Source organism: Gracilinanus agilis, chromosome 2, assembly GCF_016433145.1.
Source record: "Gracilinanus agilis isolate LMUSP501 chromosome 2, AgileGrace, whole genome shotgun sequence".
NCBI classification, from domain to species: Eukaryota; Metazoa; Chordata; class Mammalia; order Didelphimorphia; family Didelphidae; genus Gracilinanus; species Gracilinanus agilis.
In genome coordinates, this window is record NC_058131.1 from 552,443,492 (window position 1) to 552,455,950 (window position 12,459).

The window sequence follows — 12,459 nt, forward strand, 5'->3', positions numbered from 1 at the left end:
GTTCTATCCACTGCACCACCTAGGTGCCCCAAAGGTGACAGAATTGATCTAAAGAAAACACCATGAACGGGGTCCAAGTGATGATTTGAAAAAAAAAAAATTTAACCCTTATCTTTCATCTTGGATTGGTTCTAAGGCAGAAGAGTGGTAAGGGCTAGGCAATGGGGGTTAAGTAACTTGCCCAGGTTCACACAGCTAGGAAGCATCTGAGGTCAAATGAGCATTTGAACCCAGGACCTCCCATCTCTAGGCCTGGCTCTTCAACTGCTGAGTCAACTGGCTGCTCTATGCCTCTGTCTTTGCATTATCCTCCAAATCTCCTTCACTCTTTATGTTTTGTTTCCTTTAACTTGTAATTCCTTATATGCTCCTTTGTTGTCCATCTCTTCCTCTCTTAACATCCCTCTGAAATTAAAAGCAACTTTCAGCTCCTTTTTTCTCCTCCTTCTTCCAGGCTTCCTTGGAGCATGAGGAGGGGAAGATCCTCCGGGCCCAGTTGGAATTCAATCAGATCAAGGCAGAGATTGAACGGAAGTTGACAGAGAAGGATGAGGAGATGGAACAGGCCAAGCGCAACCACCTTCGTGTGGTGGACTCCCTGCAGACCTCCCTGGATGCTGAGACCCGAAGCCGGAACGAGGCCCTTCGGGTGAAGAAGAAGATGGAGGGAGACCTCAATGAGATGGAGATCCAGCTCAGCCAAGCCAACCGGATGTCCTCTGAGGCCCAGAAGCACTTAAAGATAGCCCAGGCCCACCTAAAGGTAACAGAATGAGGGGTTTGGAAAAAAGTGAAACTATATAGTCTATGGATGAGAAAGAAATGATGATAGCTGTTATTTATTTAATGTTTTATGGTTTACAAAACACTTTACACATATTATCTCATTTGATCATCACAGCAACTATGGGAAGTAGGTGCTATTATTATCTCCATTTTACAGATGAGAAAACTGAGGCCAAGAGGGTAAATAAATTTGATGTCTCACAGAGAATAAGTGGTGGAGGCAGGCTTCAAATGGAAGTCTTCTGGACTCCAAAACCAACATTCTATCCACTTTCCCATTGGGCTTCATTTGTTTTCTTTCTTTCTTAAAAAACAAAACAAAACAAAAAAACAACCCCCATCTTCAGTCTTAGAATCAATACTGTGTATTGGTTCCAAAGCAGAAGAGAGGTAAGGGCTAGGTAATGGGGGTTAAGTGCATTTGTTTTCTATAAAATAAGGCAGCAGGTTGTAGAAGATGCCAAAGGGGAAGAAAGAAATAAAAGCTAACAAGATTAATATATAGGTGGGGCAGCTGGTAGCTCAGTGGATTGAGAGTCAGGACTAGAGAGGGGAGGTTCTAGGTTCAAATCCGGCCTCAGACACTTCCCAGCTGTGTGACCCTGGGCAAGTCATTTGACCCCCATTACCCACCCTTACCACTCTTCCACCTAGAAGCCGATACACAGAAGTTAAGGGTTTAAAAAAAGTTTTTTAATTAAAAAAAAAAGATTAATATATAGGTGAATAGATGCTCTCTTTTCAAACTGGATCTGAATAACATCAGTAGAGTCCGGGGGGGGGGGGGGGGGAAGGGATCTCTGCTTGAATCATGGCTCTTTGGGATTCCTTTTTCTCATTAATAATATGAAAGAATTAAGACTAGGTGGTCTCTCTGTGCCTTTCCGGCTTGAATATTTAATGATTTTTCCCCTGAGTCTGAGCATGCTGGGCACTGCTGCTGCCTCTCTCAGCCCCACTCCAGTGTCCGAAGTCTGAGTTTTCCAGCCACCTGGGATCTCAGGTCTTGCTGCTCTCGGGGCAAGCTCCTGGTAGTGCCAGCTAGCTGCCTAGGGGCTAGATTTTGTGCCCCACTTGTGCTAACTCTGGAGAGCAGCCTCTGACTCTGGTACTGTGGGTGGGGTGGGGTGGGGGAGGGTTGATCCGCTTGTGTTTTGTTGGGAGCTATTTCCCCCCTTATAGCGTGGAAGTGCTCAAATCCCACTTACCTTCCATACTGCGCCTTATTGTGGGGTCCCTTCTTTCATCTGGATTTGTTGTGGGTTTTTTTGTCCTTTGGAGGTAGGCTATATTGGTTGGTAAGGAGGGGAAGTCACCCAACTTCTAATCAGCCACCATCTTAACCAGAAAGTTAATTAGTTTATTAGTTAATTGCCTAACCCTTACCATTCTTCTGCCTTGGAACCTATACTTGATATAGAGTCCAAGACAGAAGGTGTCTTTTTAAAATATATGTACTTATACATAAAACTATATCCTGCATGTTTCTATTTATCTGTTCTTTCTCTAGAAGTGGACAGTCATGAGTTATTCTTCAAACATTTTTGTGGCTATATATAATGTTCTCTTGGTTCTATTCCCTTTTGCTTTTCATAATCTCATGTGTTTTTGCTTTATTTTAATTTTTAATTTAATTCTTTTTTAAAACCCTTACTGTATGTCTTAGAATCAATACTCTATATTGGTTCCAAGGCAGAAGAGCGGTAAGGGCTAGGCAATGGGGGTTAAGTGACTTGCCCAGGGTCACACAGCTAGAAAGTATCTGTGACCAGATTTGAACCCAGGACCTCCCATCTCTGGGCCTGGCTCTCAATCCACTGAGCCACCTGCTGCCACCCGCTTTTTTTTTTAAATCCTTACTTTCTGTCTTAGTAACAACTATAAGACAGAAGGGCAAGAACTAGGCAAACAGGGTTAAGTGACTTGCCCAGAATACACAAATAGGAAGTATCTGAAGTCAAATTTGAACCCAGGTCCTCCCAGCTCCAGGCCAGTCACTCTATTCACTGTGCCACCTAGCTGCTCCCTTTCAATGTTTTCTTAAAATTAACCTGCTCATTATTTCTTTTACAAATTAACCAGTATTTGTTTTCTTCACCTCCCCATGGGAGAAGGGGGGAAACTCCTATGAATTTATGCAGTCGAGGAAAGTAAATGTCCACAAATTCATTAATATCTTAGAGGTTACTTAAGCCAACTATCTCACCTCACAGTTTAGGAAACTGAGGCTTAGAGAGATGGTGTCTCATCCATGGTCACAGAGGTAGCAGGTAAGAGGGCCATGATCTCTTCCTCAAAAGCCAACACTCTTTCCACTAATCTATGGTGCCTGTCTCCCCAGGAAATAATTGCTTTTTCAACTCCAAGCCACAGGCTCTTCTCTAGAAGCAGAGAGACATGAGAGTGGCCAGAAACACAGATGAGATTTGGAATAATCTACTCTGCCCTCTTCCCTCTCCCCTCTAGGACACTCAAATCCAGCTGGATGACTCCATCCGGGCCAACGATGACCTGAAGGAGAACATCGCCATTGTGGACCGAAGAAATAATCTGCTGCAGGCTGAGCTGGAGGAACTGAGGGAGGTAGTGGAGCAGACCGAGAGGGCCCGCAAGCTGGCGGAGCAGGAGCTCATTGAGACCAGTGAGAGGGTACAGCTGCTCCACTCCCAGGTAAGAGGCTCACCCTGCAGCTGAAAACTGACTTGAACATCACAACTCAGTCCTTTTTTTTTTATTTTTATGAACTTCTAATATCCAGCAGGTTGCCTGCTATGGGAAGATGGAATTTTAAAGTATTATTCTAGGAGCAGCTGGTGGCCCAGTGGATAGAAAGCCAAGTGAAGACAGGAGGTTCTGAGTTCAAATGTGACCCCAAACACTTCCCAACTATGCAACCCTGAGCAAGTCATTTAACCCCAATTGCCTACCTCTTACCCCTTTTCTGCCTTGGAATCAATACACAATTTCAATTCTAAGACAGAAGATAAGGATCTTAGAAATGATAAAACTGTATGACCCTGAGCAAGTCACTTAATCCCAACTGCCTAGTCTTCCTTTCTTCTGCCTTGGAACCTGTATTTAGTATCCCTTCTACAACAGAAGGTAAGAGTTAAAAAATAAATAAAAGAAGCAGAAGAAAGCTGTACAACTTTGATAAGAGATTTGAACAAGGGCTAAGATCTTAAGCTTTATCACAAAGCATTGACAAGTAGAGACACAAATTTACAAATTGTATCTTCCAGGTAAAAGTTTAATGCCTTTTCAGCCTCCCCAAATGCCTTTCACTCCTTTCAATTAGGCAGAACTCTTATTACTTTCTTATTTAGACAGAACCTAGCTAAAGGGGGGAAATACCTCCCATCCCACCCAATGACCACAACCATGCTATCATCCAGCACTTATTATTTACTATGTGCAAGGAGTTAAACTACAGGGAAAGATGGTCTTTACAATGTAACATTCAAAACAAACAGTAGCATCACCTCACTCCACTAAGCCCAGAGGATCTTAGTTAAGGGACTTGGCCAGGGTTACATTGTTAGTATTTGAAGTGAGACTTGAATCCAGGTTTCCTTGATTCCAATTCCGACATTCTATCCATGCTAATTCTCTGCCCACAAGGATGCCCTGGTTTCCCCAAGGGCATTTTCCCCATCCTAAGGCTCTCTTAATAGGAGGTGCCTGCCATGTGCTGGTACAGCAAGGCTCTCTCCAGAGATATGGCCTGGGATTCACATGCACTCTAGGCATCACAACTCGAGGTTGTCAAGAGAAAGAAACAGTAAGATCTAGAAAGCTCCCAGGAACTTCCACAGCCCACCTGGGTTCCAGACTATCATCTGCACCCTGATCATTTGACTCAGCTAGGCTCAGCATAGGAGACCCTGGGGAAGGAGACGAGGAAGGACCAGTGCACCACTGGCCAACGGGGCCAGCATTCTGGATCAATACATAGAGTTGAATTTGTTTAAGTTAAATGCACTTATGACTCCACAGTAATGTACCACTATACTTAAGATGGTCATCTTAGATTAGGGTCCTAGAAAGACTATGGGTTGTAGTGGAAAGAATGCTGGACTTGGACCCTAGAAATCTGAGTTTCTATTCTAACTCTACCACTTACCAATGCTTTATGACCATAGGAAAGCCACCTAATGTCTCTGGATCTTAATTTCTTCATTTTTAAAAGAGAATTAATAGTGCTCCCAACCCCTACCTCAAAGGTTCCTTGTTACCAAAGTACTTTGGAAATTTTAAAATGCTACTGTTATGAAGAATTCACCAACCTCATAATCTAGCAAATGATACCATTTAATCAATGGCTTAGTCCCTTTCTAAATCATAGTAAAGTCCAGTCCTTCATTCTAGTAACAAAGCATCTATCTCTCATTCATTCTTTCAGTATCTGTAGCTATGGGATTATTTTCCTGGAACCAGAGTCTAATCTTTTCTTTCACTGCTAAGTTTGTGCCTCTATCAACATTCATTCTGAAACTAAAATTTAAAACTTCAGGCTTTCTTCCTTAGAAGGTCTTTCTCCAGCACTGTCAAACTCACATAGAAATGGGGCCACCAAACTATACAAAAGATCCCTGCTGACCACATATTGATTTGGAAAATCACATATTAACATCCATATTCTATTGTATTTTTATTTATTTTGTTAAATATTTTCCAATTACAGTATAAAAAACTTACCTTCTATCTTAGAATGGGTATCGATTCCATTCTAAGGGCTATCGGTGATGGGCAAACTTTTTAAAGAGGGGACCAAAGGAAAGGAAATGCTCATCTGTCAGTCTGTTTCTAAGGCAACTCTTTCGAAGTTTCATTGTATTCATCAGATTAGGAATAATGTCGTGTGGCCTGGTAGAACATTTCGGCCTGGCCTGAAGGCCGTAGTTTGCCCATCACTGGCTAGATATTTGGAGTTAAAGACTTGCCTAGGTTCACACAGCTAAGAAGTACCTGTAGCCAGATTTGAACCCAGGTCCTCCTATTTCCAAGCCTGGTGCTTTATCTACTGAGTCACCTACTTCTTGTTCTAATATTTTTTTGAATCCTTACCTTCTGCATTATATTGATGCTAAGTACTAATTCCAAGACAAGAAAATGGTAAGGACTTGACAATTAGGGTTAAATGATTTGCCCAGGGTCACACAGCCAGGAAGTATCTGGGGCCAAATTTGAACCCAGGAGCTCCCGTCTCCAGGCTTGGTGTTCTATCCACTGTACCACCTAGCCGCCCCTTTCCAATTACATTTTAATTTGGTTTGAGTGTACCTAATAGTGTTGAAGATAGCATTCTTGTGTTTAGCCATATTCCCATATTCAGTACCTCTGATCTAGAACACGTCCAAATGGCCTCCAAGATTTTCCCTGGGAAAGATGAAGAAAGGCATATATACACAGAGAAAGGAATGGTGGGAAACCCTGACTTTGTCGGAAAGTCTTAAATCCTCTTCCTTGTTTTGTGTTGCTGCCCCTATTTTAGAACACCAGCCTAATCAACCAGAAGAAGAAGATGGAAGCAGACTTGTCTCAACTTCAGTCGGAAGTGGAGGAGTCAGTGCAGGAATGCAGGAATGCTGAGGAAAAGGCCAAGAAGGCCATCACCGACGTGAGTTACTGCCTTTGCCCTCTTGCCTTCTATATTTCATTTGGGTTCTAAAATAAAGAAGCAAAAAGTGGAAGGATTGGGCCCAAATTGCCATTGCAGTAAGCATAACCATAGCTTGAATGACTTAGAGGGACTGAAAAGAACTGAATCCAGGTCAGTCAAGTAATTATGGTTATAGGGTCTCAGAGCTTGAAGAGACCTCAAAGATCACCTAATCCTACCTTTTCTTGGACAGGAATCCCCTGTACCATGTCCCCAAGAACTAGTCATCCATCTTGTACTTCAAGACCTTGAGTCCTGAAAAAACCACTAAATCTCCAAAGTCAACCTGTGACATTTTTCAACACATCTTTTCATTGTTAGGAAGCTTTCCCTTAAATTAAACTGAAATTTGATTTTCTAAAACTTCCATCTGTTGTTATCAGTTTTTCCCAGTAGGGACAGACAAAAGCCAATCTAGCCCTTCTGCCAAATGACAGTTCTCTTATCCCATGGGTCCTGGCCTCTAGCTTAACTTCAGGGTAAGACCAAAGGTTTTTGGGAAGCAGCGGACAGAATATGAAATATTGGTGATCCTGAGTAGGGTAGGGAGGTATCTATTTAATCACTTTGTTCTCTCTATACCCCAGGCAGCCATGATGGCCGAGGAGCTGAAGAAGGAGCAAGACACCAGTGCCCACCTGGAGAGGATGAAGAAGAACATGGAGCAGACCATCAAGGACCTGCAGCACCGGCTGGATGAGGCTGAGCAGATCGCCCTCAAGGGGGGCAAGAAGCAGCTACAAAAGCTTGAGTCCCGAGTGCGGGAGCTGGAGAATGAGCTCGAGTCAGAACAGAAGAGAAATGTTGAATCAGTCAAGGGCATGAGGAAATGTGAGAGGCGCATTAAGGAGCTCACCTACCAGGTGAGAACACAGAGGGATGTCTAATGCTCAAGATAGCAACTACAGAACCCCATCAGAGCATCTCACTGCAAAACAAAGACAGGATTTATCCAAGTCACCATGTCCTACTGGGCTGAAACTAGAGCTAGCCTTTCAGGAATGTCACCCAACTTCACCATCCCTAGAATCAGCTACTTCATGGTGAAGCTACATATATAACTACCCTCTTTTAGACAGACAGATACATAGATAGATGACTGGATGCAGGAATACAGGGATGGATACATACATACCTAGATGGATGGGTGGGAGTAGAGATGGATGGGGGGAGAGAGAGAGAAAGAGAGAGGGAGAGAGAGAATTTATTAATCACTTACTATATGCCAGGCACAATATTAAATTCTAGGAGTACCAAAAAAAAGCAATATATATAATATAATGCCTGCTCCCAAGGAGTTTACATTCTTCTAGAGGAAAACAACTCATAAAAGAGATATGAGTAGCTACAAAGTTGTGGGGAGAGGAGGTACAAGATGTCCTAGAAGTGTGGTGGAGGTCTAGAACTGAGAAAGATAAGTTCAAAGTTGGCCTCTTGAAACCCAGGGTGGCTCTACTAGTAGAATCCCTTCCCCATGGGGGAAGGGAGTTGAAGGTGATGATCAGTTTGGTGATGATGGCACAAGTGGTCAAGTGCAGAGTAAATGATTGGAGATGCTCTGGAAGTCTAGAACTGCACAAATGTTCTTCTAGTAAAGGGAAAGTAAATGTCAAACCTGTTTTCCTGAGAGCCCTATTAAATAGTATTACCCCAGGTTTGCATGTGATTCCCATTGTTACCATCAATGCCTTAGTGCTACATCTGCCTAAGTAACATATCCCGCTTTTCAGAGGGTAATGATTATAGAGGGAATGTTGAAATACTGTAATTGAAGACTTTTTAAAAACCAAATTCACAAGTCGCCTCCTCTTGGAAATATGTCTATGGACCCAGGTTAAAAACCCTTGGTCTAGAGACTGACAGAGGCAATATTATTTCCAGGCATCTCCTTTTTCTAGATGGAGGATCTCTGTCCAAATATGCGACATTAAATTTCCAAGAAGTAATCCATAGACTTTACCTCTGGGTAAATTAAAAAAAAGGAATCAAAGACACAAAAAAGCTTAAGAATCCATGCTCTAAATCATTTTATTAATTCTTCCCTCCATATTTTCTGTTCAAAACTCCCCTCCAGAAATGTCCATTTAGAAAGAGTGATTCTAACCCTAAGCTCAACTATACTCACATCAGAACTGTTCTAGTTGCCCTAGAATCTAGAACTACCTGAAACCTTTTCCCAACCTCTTCCCATGCTCCAAAAACATTTAAGTTGGTGCTTTCATCTCCCAAGTTGGAGTATACTGATAACCCTGTATTGTCACACCAGGCCAAACTTCTGCCTTAGTTCTAGAACCAGACCTAGTTGGATTCCCAGAGACATCTCAGCCTCCTTCCTTCCATTCTAGAATAAAAGCCCCAAACTACAGTTACTTTTTGCTACTGCTTAGAATCTGTTCATACCTTAGGTGTATTCTTGGCCTGGGAGGGGGGTGAAAGCACGAATGGAAAAGTGTAAATAGGGAATGGAGATTTTATGAGAAGATATTTGTAAAACATTTAGTACAGGGGGCAGCTGGGTAGCTCAGTGGATTGAGAGTCAGGCCTAGAGACGGGAGGTCCTAGGTTCAAATCTGGCCTCAGACATTTCCCAGCTGTGTGACCCTGGGCAAGTCACTTGACCCCCATTACCTACCCTTACCACTCTTCCACGTAGGAGCCAATACACAGAAGTTAAGGGTTTAAAAAAAAATTTTTTTTTTAAATTTAGTACAGTGCTTAATCCAAGGTTGATGTTTTATAAATGTTTATTCCCTTCCCTTCATCTCTCCATCTTAATTTCCTGCCATGTGTCTTTCCCTTCTTTCAGGCATATTCTCTATCATGAGTCTCTGTCCTTATCATCCCTTCTTTTGGGCACATTCCCATGAGTCTCTGTCCTCATACTTTCTTTCAGGCACATTCCCTGCCACGAGTCTCTCTCCTCATCACCCCTTCTTTCAGGCCCATACTCCCTTTCCTCTGAACTGGCTTCTTCTCCCCCTACAGACAGAGGAGGACAGGAAGAACTTGCTCCGCCTCCAGGACCTGGTGGACAAATTGCAGCTGAAGGTCAAGGCCTACAAGAGGCAGGCTGAGGAGGCGGTAAGCGAAGGCTGCCCTCAGTGGGACTTGGATACAAGAGGGTCACTTCAATTCAGCTAATATATTTACAAGCATCTACTATATTAAACAAAAGGAGTAATAATAGCTCAAATTTTATAGACCCTACAGTTTATAAAATGCTTTCTTCACAGCTGCCTTATTAAGAAAGTAGTATGTGTCATTATTACTGTTTTACAGATAAGAAAACTAAGGTTCAGTCTGTTAAAATGACTTGAGGGGGCAACTGGGTAGCTCAGTGAATTGAGAACCAGGCCTAGAGATGGGAGATCCTAGGTTCAAATCTGGCCTCAAGACACTTCCCAGCTGTGTGACCCTGGGCAAGTCACTTGACCCCCATTGCCCACCCTTACCACTCTTCTGCCTTGGAGCCAATACACAGTATTGACTCCAAGACAAAAGGTAAGAGTTTTTTTTTTTAATGACTTGACCAAGGTTACCCAGCTTGTAAACAATAGAGCCATATTTAACCCAAGTCTTCAGAGATGGAGTCATTGTTTCCTCGCTACCTAAGTGCAGCTATGACAAGCATAAAGTTTATGTGACTTCTAGATTGGAGGAAATGGGGGCATCTAGATGGAACAGTGGATTGAGAGCCAGGCCCAGAGAAGTGAGATCCTGGGTTGAAATCTGGCCTCAGATACTTCCTAGTTGTGTGACTTTGGGTAAGTCACAACTTCAAATGCATAGCCCTTGCTGTTCTTCTGCCTTAAAACTAAAACTACTATTGATTCTAAGACAGAAGGTAAATGTGTCTTGTTTTTTTTTTTTTAAAGACTGGAGGAACTAGGATTTGTGTACAAAATCACCCTAGGATAACATGAGGCAATATATATTTGAATGACAAAAAGTAAGCATGATGGGCATTTTAGACAAAGAGAGATCAGTATGTGGGTAATGGATGAGCTAAATGGAGGAGGAGGGAGCTAAGTTGAGCCTCAAAGAATGGACTAGAATTTAGATCAGAAAGATTAGGGTTGGCATCCCAAGTAAAAGCAGTAGTACATGTAATAGAGCAGAAAAGGAAATGTTGTCTAGGGGATTGTCAAGAAAAAGATTAGAAAAGCTGGTTGTGTACACAAAAGGCTGGAGGTGAGGTTGGCAGGTAAGATACTGACTGAAGAAGGCACTGATTGCCAGACTAAGGAGTCTGGACTTTATTTTAAAGGCATAGGGAACCAGTGAGCATTTGGGGCATGAAAGTGATATGATCAAAGACCTCTCGATCAGGGTTAAAAGTCCTCATTCTAGGCAGTGGACCCACATCTTCAGAATGGGAAGGAAGATGGATCCTCAGGATGGAGACTTAAGATTTTCTTAGAACTTTCCACCCTCTCCTATTCTCTCCTCTCTCCTATTACAGGAGGAACAGGCCAATACCAACCTGTCCAAGTTCCGGAAGGTACAACATGAGCTGGACGAAGCTGAGGAACGAGCCGACATTGCTGAGTCCCAGGTCAACAAGCTTCGGGCCAAGAGCCGTGACATTGGTGCCAAGGTGAGCCCACATCATGGAGGGCCCCCCGAACTTTGAACATGTATGGCTGTGTCAGACACCCTCATTGCCCTTGAAAATAGGCAAGAGATTCTTCACCCACACTAAGCAGTATGCTTACATACCCCAACCCCTATTCATGAATCGGAAGCCCGGGACCCTTAAAGACTGATTCTGTGAAGCCCTGAGTTTAGGCCATGAGACCTCAATTTGTAACTCCCCAAGATATACTCCCTGAGCCCTTCTCAACTTCTCATCCTATGAAGGAACAAGGGGACCATGACAACTACCCAACAAAGTTGGTCTCAGAAGACACAGGCTTAATTCCCGTCCATCCTAGAGCATCTCCCTTATGTTTCCTATTACAAAATCTTACCAGCCAAAGGGCCAGTTTCACTGGAGAACTGTCGCACTATAGTTATATATTCCAAAATGTCCATCACCACTATACATGCCCATCTGTCTACCTCTGACACCTTTTTTCCCCTCCTTTCCCTTTCTTCAGTACCTATTGTTCTTTAGCAAAAGTGTTGTTAAGGACAAGAGCATGTATTCAACTTTACAAGATGGTGGTCATGATAAAACCCTGGATTTAGAAAGGACCTGGATTCAAATTCTGGCTGTGACTTTGGTCAAGGGACTTAACTTATAAGCCTCAGTTTCCCAATCTGTATAATGATACGAGGTCAAATAGATGACCTCTCGTCCCTTTCAGGTATCAGAGACAGAATTCAAGCCCAAGACTCTCCTGACTTCAATTCAGCAACTTACGTACTATAACACCTAGTTACTGAATTCTGATATATCATATCCCCATCCCCATCCTCAGACCTCTGACTTTATTCTCTCCTTCTGTTGGGCTATCCCTCTCACCTCTCCAATTCTTTTCTCCTACAGAAGATGCATGATGAGGAATAAGCCTGCCCTCTACAACCCAAGCAAGGCCCTCTGTTCCCTGCCACCTCTGGGGTCCAGAATGACTGGTGCACAATAAATGTGTATTACTTCAGCTCTAATGCCTTTGTTCTTTCTGTCTGCTATCTTCTCTTCCATTACAAGAGATCTTGGTGTGTCCCAGACTGAAGGTAGGGAAGACTCAATCATCTGGGTCAATGTCTCCAATCTCCCATAAAAATGTGGATGATCAAACTGTACAGAAGGATCACTGTAGGCTGAATATGAACTTAGTTGTTTGTTTTTTTAGACCCTTACTCTCTGTCTTAGAATCAATAGTAAGTATCCGTTCTAAGATAGAAGAGTAGTTAAGTGTAGGCAACTGGGATTAAGTGACTTGCCCAGGGTCACACAGCTAAGAAATGTCTGAGGCCAGATTTGAACCCCCATCTCCAGGGCCTGGCTCTCTATCACTGAGCTACCTCATTGCCCTGATTTCTTTTTAAAATGTAATAGTATCTAT

The 12,459-nt window shown here is 42.9% G+C and overlaps 1 protein-coding gene across 1 annotated transcript in view; it reads left to right on the plus strand.

The window, feature by feature from the left end:
- Positions 1–12,037, plus strand: part of LOC123237985 (myosin-6) — a 47,858-nt gene extending 35,821 nt beyond the window's left edge. The window contains exons 30-36 of the mRNA XM_044665241.1: positions 455–763; positions 3,253–3,456; positions 6,281–6,406; positions 7,036–7,311; positions 9,434–9,529; positions 10,911–11,045; positions 11,940–12,037. Of these exons, the coding sequence (XP_044521176.1) occupies positions 455–763; positions 3,253–3,456; positions 6,281–6,406; positions 7,036–7,311; positions 9,434–9,529; positions 10,911–11,045; positions 11,940–11,960 (1,167 nt within the window). The 3' untranslated portion in view covers positions 11,961–12,037. The remainder of the gene's footprint in view (positions 1–454; positions 764–3,252; positions 3,457–6,280; positions 6,407–7,035; positions 7,312–9,433; positions 9,530–10,910; positions 11,046–11,939) is intronic.
- The last annotated feature ends 422 nt before the right edge of the window (positions 12,038–12,459 follow it).